The sequence below is a fragment of the Vicia villosa genome, unplaced genomic scaffold, assembly GCF_029867415.1.
Source record: "Vicia villosa cultivar HV-30 ecotype Madison, WI unplaced genomic scaffold, Vvil1.0 ctg.000731F_1_1, whole genome shotgun sequence".
NCBI classification, from domain to species: Eukaryota; Viridiplantae; Streptophyta; class Magnoliopsida; order Fabales; family Fabaceae; genus Vicia; species Vicia villosa.
Genome location: NW_026705327.1, coordinates 449,434 through 459,442, shown reverse-complemented (window position 1 = coordinate 459,442; position 10,009 = coordinate 449,434). Strand labels below are relative to the sequence as shown.

Below are 10,009 nucleotides of genomic sequence, written 5' to 3'. Positions count from 1 at the left end.
ACTGAGTAGTTCCAGAATCAAAAGAAATCAATTTTATTAAATGATGAGTGACGTAAGGAGAGAGATCGTGGTAAAAGAAATGATTTAGAGCAGTTACCTAGGTCGACGTCTTTTCAACTGCACGCTTCGTACTAACCGTACAGACACGTGTGCATCATCAGAGAGTACATGACAGCTGTAAATTTCAGAATAGACTTTACGCCTTCAGATTCTGATCACTGCTTCTGATCTGATCAACTTTCTCTTCTGGAATCACTTCTTCTGAAGTGTGCTGATATAAATCTGAATGATCTTCTGATTCATTACTTCTGATATACACAGCTTCTGGAGATTCACTTCTTTGTTCTGCAGCTTCTGATAAGACAAAATTGTATCTGCAGAAATTCTTAAGCTGCTTTGTTTCATCAGAAACAAGTTTATCATCAAACCAGATATTTATAGATTCGTCCACAATCAATGTTTCAATATTGTATATTCTGTAGCATTTAGAGCATTCAGAATAATCAAGAACGAAACACCATTGCTTTAGAAACAAACAAGACAAATGGTTTCAAGACTAGTAAACTTTCTTTTCTGATCTCCTACAGACATAGTTTCTTTAATCAGATTTAAGTACCAGAACTTGGAAGACAGTCCTTTTTCCCTTCAAGTGTTGAGACCAACTTGAGTCCAGGTGACTTGACATGTTGACTTTTATCTTCTTTGTTGCCAAGAGAATCTGCAAAAGAAATAGTCTTTTTCTTTGGTACCCACATCTTCTTGGGTCCTTTCTTGTTAGTTCTCCTCAAGTTCTGATTGAACTTAGGTTTAACATTGTAAGCAAAAGGAGGAACAGCATGATAATTCTTAATTTGAGTTTCATGATATTTCCTAAGTTGTGTCACATGCTTTTTGGTGTGTGTTATGTGAAAACTTTGAGCATGTGAAGTGTGCCTAATATCATGGGAGTGGCCATACTTGAACTGATCATACAATGGCTTGTATGTGAATTTCATTTCATCAACAGGTTCAAGTTTGTATGGGGTTTCACCCTCAAAACCAATGCCAACTCTTTTGTTTCCAGACACAGCATATATCATAGAAGCTAGCTGACTTCTGCCAATACTTCTAGATAAGAACTTCCTGAAACTTAAATCATATTCTTTCAGAATATGGTTTAGACTAGGAGTGGATTTTTCTGAATCAGAAGGAGATCCAACATTATTGGATAATTTTAAAAGTTTTTCTTTTAATTCAGAATTCTCCAACTCAAGCTTCTTTGTTTCAAATTCAAATCGCTTTTTCAGCTCTTTGTATTTGAGACTAATCTGAGACTTGAATTCCAGAAGTTCAGTTAACCCGGAAACTAACTCATCTCTAGTAAGTTCAGAAAATACCTCTTCAGAATCTGATTCTGATGTAGATTCTGATCCGTCATCTTCTGTCGCCATCAGCGCACAGTTAGCCTGCTCATTTTCAGAGTCTGAATCATCTTCTGACTCATCCCAGGTTGCCATAAGACCTTTCTTCTTATGAAACTTCTTCTTGGGATTTTCCTTCTGAAGTTTTGGACATTCATTCTTGAAGTGTCCTGGCTCATTGCATTCATAGCACATGACCTTCTTCTTGTCAAATCTTCTGTCATCAGAAGATTCTCCACGTTCAAATTTCTTTGAACTTCTGACGCCTCTGAACTTCCTTTGCTTGTTCTTCCAGAGTTGATTTAGCCTTCTGGAGATCAAGGACAGTTCATCTTCTTCTTCAGATTCTGATTCTTCAGGATCTTCTTCTCTAGCCTGAAAAGCGTTAGTGCATTTCTTGATATTGGATTTTAATGCAATAGACTTACCTTTCTTTTGAGGTTCGTTTGCGTCCAGCTCTATTTCATGGCTTCTTAAGGCACTGATAAGCTCTTCCAGAGAGACTTCATTCAGATTCTTTGCAATCTTGAATGCAGTCACCATAGGACCCCATCTTCTGGGTAAGCTTCTGATGATCTTCTTTACATGATCAGCCTTTGTGTATCCCTTGTCAAGAACTCTCAATCCAGCAGTAAGAGTTTGAAATCTTGAAAACATCTTTTCAATGTCTTCATCATCCTCCATCTTGAAGGCTTCATACTTCTGGATTAAAGCGAGAGCTTTAGTCTCTTTGACTTGAGCATTTCCTTCATGAGTCATTTTCAAGGACTCATATATATCATAGGCCGTTTCCCTGTTAGATATCTTCTCATACTCAGCATGAGAGATAGCATTCAGCAAGACAGTTCTGCATTTATGATGATTCTTGAAAAGCTTCTTCTGATCATCACTCATTTCTTGCCTTGTCAGCTTTACGCCACTGGCATTTACTGGATGTTTGTAACCATCCATCAGAAGATCCCATAGATCACCATCTAGACCAAGAAAGTAACTTTCCAGTTTATCTTTCCAGTATTCAAAGTTTTCACCATCAAATACCGGCGGTCTTGTATAACCATTGTTACCGTTGTGTTGCTCAGCAGAGCCAGATGTAGATGTAGACTTTGCAGTTTCATCAGCCATCTTTTACTGAAGCGTTTTTCTCTTCCTGAATCTTTTCTAAACACGGTTAAGTGCTTGCACCTTAGAACCGGCGCTCTGATGCCAATTGAAGGATAGAAAAACACTTAGAAAGGGGGGGTTTGAATAAGTGTAGCTTTAAAAACTTGACAGATAAAAATAAATTGCACAGTTATTTTTATCCTGGTTCGTTGTTAACTAAACTACTCCAGTCCACCCCCGCAGAGATGATTTACCTCAACTGAGGATTTAATCCACTAATCGCACGGATTACAATGGTTCTCCATTTAGTCAGCAACTAAGTCTTCCAGAGTCTTCTGATCACACACTGATCACTCCAGGAACAACTGCTTAGATACCCTCTAAGACTTTCTAGAGTATTCTGATCCACACGATCACTCTAGTTACAACCTGCTTAGATAACCTCTAAGACTTCCTAGAGTATTCTGATCCACACGATCACTCTAGTTCCTTACAACTTAATGTAATCAATTCTAAGAGTATTACAATTGCTTCTTAAAAGCTATAATCACAAACTGTGATATTTCTCTTAACGTTTAAGCTTAATCTCACTAATATATTACAACAGCAATGTAGTGAGCTTTGATGAAGATGAAGATTCTGAGCTTTGATTTGAACAGCGTTTCAGCAAGTTGATATTCACAGAATAGGTGTAGAATTCATTAACCTTGCTTCTCATCAGAACTTCATATTTATAGGCGTTGGAGAAGATGACCGTTGAGTGCATTTAATGCTTTGCGTGTTCCGTACAGCATCGCATTTAATGTTATACGCTTTTGTCAACTACCTCGAGCCTTGTTCACGCTGTGTCTACTGACGTTGCCTTTAATAGCTTCCAACGTTCCTTTTGTCAGTCAGCGTAGCCTGCCACTTGTACTTCCTTCTGATCTGATGTTTGTGAATACAACGTTTGAATATCATCAGAGTCAAACAGCTTGGTGCAAAGCATCTTCTGATCTTCTGACCTTGAAGTGCTTCTGTTCGTGATACCATCAGAACTTCAGTGCTTCTGATCTCATGTTCTTCTGATGCTTCCATAGACCCATGTTCTGATTCTGCTTCGACCATCTTCTGATGTCTTGCCAGACCATGTTCTGATGTTGCATGCTGAACCTTTTTGAGACAAAGCTTCTGAGCGCTGAATTATGCATACTCTTTATATATATTTCCTGAAAAGGAAATTGCATTGGATTAGAGTACCATATTATCTTAAGCAAAATTCATATTATTGTTATCATCAAAACTAAGATAATTGATCAGAACAAATCTTGTTCTAACAAATTACACAGCTATAGCATAAGCATATAGACAACGTGTGAATATGTCTCCCCCTGAGATTGATAATCTCCCCCTGAGATAGATAATCTCCCCCTAAAATAGATACTCGAAGAATTTTAATAATAAAAGACTTCCCTGATTATTTCAGTAGAGACGTTCACATAAGCTTATTTCTTCAGAACATTCATAGCTTCTGATTCTTGCTTCCGTAGGACAGCTTCAGAACTTGAATTTCTTTAGATCCCTAGAACACTTCACAGCTTTTGATTCCTACTTCCATTAGGACATCTTCAGAACTTGAATTTCTTTGATCTTCAGAACATTCACAGCTTCTGATTCCTGCTTCCATTAGGACAGCTTCAGAACTTGAATATCTTTGATCTTCAGAACATTCACAACTTCTAATTTTTGCTTCCATTAGACAGCTTCAGAACTTGAATATCTTTGATCTTCAGAACATTCACAGCTTCTGATTCCTACTTCCATCGGACAGCTTCAGAACTTGAATTTCCTAGATCTTTAGAATATTCACAGCTTCTGATTTCTGCCTCCCTCAGATAGCTTCGGAGCTTGAATTTCTTCTTGTCTTCACTTCATGCTAGATTGTATCAGAACATTGTTGAATGTACCAGAGCATCATCAGAGCATCTCTACATCCTGAAATGTTACGGAACAAATCTATACGACAAAAGTCAGCATGAATGAATCAGAACATAAAATATGTATCAGAGCATATGGACTACTTCTGATCATATACAATGTGTTTCATTAAATATATTAATTGTCAGAACACACATAAAATTTTTCAGAGCATATAAAAATATGCATCAGAACATATAAAGCATTAGAGAGGAAGGAATATTCTAGCATCAGAATATCATAGCATTCTTGCTTCTTGCTTCTGATTCTGAAGCTTCTTAGCACTCAGCTTGCTTCAAGAATCCAAAAGCTTGATTCTTTAGAGTTGCTTCTCCTCGTGATTTTGCTTCTGGTGTTTAGCCTTTGAGATTGTCTTCAATCCTGCAAAAAACACTTAGAAACACAAATCTTGCAAATTCTGTTAGTGGTGTAGGGACTTTCTTCCCGGTAACTGATAATATTAATTAATCAGATCATTTATCAACATTTTCTCCCCCTTTTTGTCATAACATCAAAAAGAATATAAAAGATTCAAATGTAAAGCAAGAGACAAAAGGAATGAGACATAATTAAACTTTTCATTGATTTGAACAAGAATTACAAGAGAGGTATGCAGGTAAAACACTATTTCAACAAGCAAAGAAAACTACAAGGACTCAAAGACTACAACCCTATCTTAGACATAATCTTAGCTAACATATCATGAATCCCTGCGTTGTTCTCAGTTTGCCTAGCCATGAAAGCTTGAAACTCTGCATGGTTGTCCAGACGAGAAGCTCTACGGGAAGAGAATACATGAATACAAGGAGGATCTGAAAAACCGTTCCCAGGAAGAGAGCTAATGTCTCAAACGGGGCTTTCCCTTAACATAGAAGTCAAGAACACGATGCTTAACTTCATCCAATATCTCAAGAAAGTTTTCTTCCTTTGGGTTAATGTTGATAACAGCATCAAAGAAGAGATCTGACTTGAGACTTCTTGGAATCTTGAGAGATCCGTCTTGAAATTAATGTTGGCAACCCCCGAGATTTGTTTCTCAACCTGGAACCAAACAGCTCTTCCAACCGTTTTGTTCAAAAAGTTCGACCACCCTTGAGCTTTAGACTTCACATCTGGTTTGAAACCAAAAGCGCCCAAGTCATCAACGTCCACCGGATTCAAGATGAATGCTAGATTGAGGATGAATAAACTAGGGTTTATGCGAAATGCAGAGAATGAGATAGAGAGAGAGAGAGAGAGAGAGAGAGAAGAGGAGATGAAACGTATGAAGAATATAAAGGAAAGGAAATAAAAAGAAATGATGGATAGCATTTAATGTTACGTGACGTGAGGAGAGTTAATTATGACAAAGGAAGTGATTAGCACAGTTACCTAAGTAGGCGTCCCCTCAACTGCACGCACGCTTGTCCAGAAATAGTGAACACGTGTTTACCATCTGGAAAGCCAGTTACAGCTGTTTTGCTTTAACGAGATTCTGAATCAACTTAGACAATGAAACGTTAGTAATAACAGAGTCACTACTTCTAATTGATTAGTATCAAAACTTCTTATGGCTGCTGTAATACTGTGAACTGACTTTTATATCGAAATGTCGCGGATAGCAAGAGTCGCCACAGACTTTTATTTTATCCAATTAGGAAAGGTATAAAAGAACAGGAAAGACCTCTTGAGAAAAGAGGGTTCGGGGGGTAGGTTTTGCAAAGGGAAGGTGTAAGCACCCTTTGCATCCATGGTTATCCACGGGCTCTTAATTGCTTAGCTCACTTGTTTTGTTTGAAACGTTTGAAAAGTGTCGTGTGTGTTTAGAAAAACAGTTTGATTTTGAGTAGTGTCTAAAAAGACAAATGTTAGAAAACATGGTGTGAAAAGTTTTTGTGGATTTGTTGTGAGCAAGAGCTTAAGAGTTCCTACCCTAAGTTTGTAAGGTCTTTCCTATTCATTAAGGCTTTCCTTGGGCGATAGTACTATCCATACCATTTAAGGGTAGGTAGTCCTATACATTGGATGCGCGGGTCATCGAGGGGTCATCGGATGGTCACAGAAGGCAACAAGTAAGAATGTCTTAGTATTCGAAGGGACTATCATCATTTTCGTAGGCAACTCGAGGGACAAGATCATTTCATCGTAGGTAACATTGAAGGGACTATGATCTGTTATGTCGAAGGGACTATGATGATATTTAATAGGAGGAAACCTTACTAAGACATCCATATGTTCGAGGGACTTGACCATTATTCGAAGGCAACAGAAGAGGGGAAGCCCTAAAGGTGGGTGTGTGAAACAATAGTGATTTGATTTATATTAATCCTGAAAATTAGGGTTATGCTATGTTGCTTTTAGTCTTTCCATACAATCCTATTCAATTTCTAATAGTTATATGGTGCAGGAATTTAAAGGCAGAAAATAAAGATCCTACGCTATTACACGGCTTCGGGATGGGGGTTTACAATTAAAACTTTACGGGAAAATAAATACGGAAGAATAAAGATCCTAAGTTACTATTACATCCCATAAACAGTTACATAATTATAACAAAATGCGACATAAAATAGCAAATGTTCAGAGCAAGAGAGAATTTGCGAGTGTCCATGAGAAACGTCCCAAGCTCCAAGAGAATACCTCACATAAACATAAAATGTTAGTAGAAATATACATAACATGATGCATGAGAAATGATTAACAAATATTAATTAGATTAACATAAGAAGATATAGACATAAGCATATTAAATTCTAAAAAAGGGAATTTAAAATAATAACATATTTTGATGTTTTTTAATACGGGATATAAAGTCTAATTATCATATTTTTTGTATTTTTTTTTTTTGCTATTTAAACTTAAAAGATTAAAACAACTATTGAAGATAAAACAATAATACTAATACTAATAATAATAATAAAAAGGAAGGCATAAAAGATTAGTGGGCTAAGAAATGAGTAAATTGGAGTGGAAATTCAAGGAAATTCGTTGGGTTTAACTTGCAGGCCCAAAGACCATTTGCTCATTGCTCATCAGCCAGGGAGGTAAGTGGATCATGGTAGGGTGTATCATAAATAAAACAGGGTTGGGCCATAGATCGAGCCCAATAGCACAATGAAAATTCACTAAACCCTATCTCTAGAAATGGGATCCGCCCCAACCTTCAAATTTCCTTCTTCTTTTTCTCTGCATTTCTCTGTTAAACATTCTTGAAACAAAATAATAAAACAAACACATCTCAAATTAAGAACTCAAAATCTTGGCACAACATCAACACAAATCGCACCAAGTTCATCAAAACAAAGTCCACATTGATTCAAACTATGCAAGCAATGAAACCATTTAGAGAAATTAAAAGGTACCTACTTCGATCGTTCTCGGAGGCAACGAATCCCGTATAAGCTCGATTCATGGCTGACTAAATGATTGTTGTTCACTTATGGGGCGTCGTCGGTGATCGGAGTTGAATCCTCTTGGCTCTTGCGATCCCGAGCTGAGCGTTGATGTTGTCGTAGGTGTTAGAGCGTTGAAGCTGGCGGTCACGGAGAAGACTCGGCGGAGTATGCGAGCGGCGGCGGAGAGCGTAATCGCGCGAGGCTGTCGTTGTCGGGATTGTGCTAGTTTGGTCAAAGAGACCCCTACCGCTTCTGCTATCGGAGTACCGAAACCTGGGGAGGGCCTTGATGGTGGTAAACCTAAGTTGGTGGACGATCACCACGACGTTATTGATCTTGACCATGATCTTACTACTGAGATAACTGAGGCTGCTAAGATGTACCAGGCTCTCGAGGAACGCCTCAAGGCCGTTGAAGTCACCAAAACGTCAAGCTTCAATACTTCTGCCCTGTGCTTGGTACCTGGGATTGTTATCCCCCCAAAATTTAAGGTGCCAGATTTCGATAAGTACAAGGGGGTCACCTGCCCAGAGACTCACATTCGTTCCTACTGCCGTAAGATGGCCGCTCATGCTGAGAATGAACCGTTGCTGATGCACTTTTTTCAGGATAGTCTTACTGGAGCTCCGTTGGAGTGGTATATGAAACTTGAGAGGGCTAATGTTGGTACTTGGGGACAACTTGTTGATGCCTTCTTGAAACAATACCACTATAATACTGCTATAGCTCCCAGCCGCGCTCAACTCCAAAATATGGCACAAAAGTCTGAAGAATCTTTCAAAGAATATGCCCAGAGGTGGCGCGAACTCGCTGCTCGAGTTCAACCTCCTCTCCTTGACCGCGAATTGATTGATCTGTTTATGGGTACTCTGAAAGGGTCGTATCTTCAACACATGGTTAGTAATACTTCTCCTTCTTTCTCAGATGTGGTTATCATTGGTGAACGAGTCGAGAACTGTGTCAAAGCTGGTACCATTCAAGGTGTTACTAGTCCTAGCATTTCTAATGGCAATGGTAAAAAACCATACTCCGGATTTGTGAAGAAGAAAGAAGGTGAAACCAGTAATGCTTCAGTTGACCAAGGTCGAACTCCTGTATACTCTGCTGTTCCACCTCCTTACTACCCAATGCCTTATGTTGTTCCCAATCCGTATGTCCCTCAAGCGTACGCCGCTGCACTCCCACAACCATGGGTGGCACCTCAGCAACCTTTCATCCCACAACAACAAGTTGTTGCTCCTCAGAATCGTCAACAGAATCCTAGGCCTCAAGGCCAAAGAGCTCCACAAAGGCAGAGATACCCTAAAAGGTGTATAGATCCGGTTCCGATGCCATATGCCCAGCTTCTTCCCCAATTGCTTGCTGGTCAGTTGGTACAACTCCGTGAAATGGGTCCTCCACCTAATCCTCTTCCTCCAGGATATGATGCTAATGCTCGTTGTGAGTTTCATTCAGGTGCCCCGGGCCATACGATTGAAAAGTGTAGAGCATTAAAGTACAAAGTTCAGGATCTCCTCGATGACAAGATTATTTCATTCACTCCTACCGGTCCTAATGTGCAGAATAATCCTATGCCTCCCCACACGGGTGCGACCAATGCTGTTGAACTGTGTGACGAACAGGTCCTGGTACCTGATGTTGATGAGGTTAAGATGCCGCTTGCAACTGTCAGGGAACATCTCGTGCAACAAGGAGTTTTGTGTGAACTACATGATTTCTGCTTACAATGTTCTTCCAATCCTGAGGAATGTGCCAGATTGAGAGATGAGATCCAAAAGCTGATGGATGAAGGAGTCATTAGGGTGTAAAAGGTCATCTCTGATGAAGAAGTGGTTGTTCTAGAGATTCCTTATTATCCTGCTGATATGACGCAATCCCAAAGTGTTTCTCTGATCATCCATACTCCGAGAACTCCTTTGGTTATTCAGGCTCCGAGAGCTCCATTGGTTATTCAAGCTCCGAATGCTCCTTTGGGCGCCCATCCTCAGGTTCTTTCTCCCGCATCTCCTGCTCCCTCTTTGTTGGTTGACTCTAAAGCTGTTCCTTGGAGTTATAACGCTGTGTATATTCGAGGGAAGAAGTACGATTATCCTCCAGTGGGTAATTCGATTGTCACTAATATTGTTGGGACTAGTGGCATCACTCGTAGTGGCCGAATCTTCGCCGCCCCTCCGCCAC

At 39.4% G+C, this 10,009-nt stretch overlaps 1 protein-coding gene across 1 annotated transcript; it reads left to right on the top strand.

The window, feature by feature from the left end:
• Window positions 1-7,998: 7,998 nt before the first annotated feature.
• LOC131630741 (uncharacterized) lies at window positions 7,999-9,639 on the top strand. Its single transcript, XM_058901490.1, has 3 exons — window positions 7,999-8,322; window positions 8,440-9,196; window positions 9,287-9,639. Exons 1-3 carry the CDS (start codon window positions 7,999-8,001, stop codon window positions 9,637-9,639), a joined length of 1,434 nt encoding a protein of 477 aa, XP_058757473.1.
• Window positions 9,640-10,009: the final 370 nt, after the last annotated feature.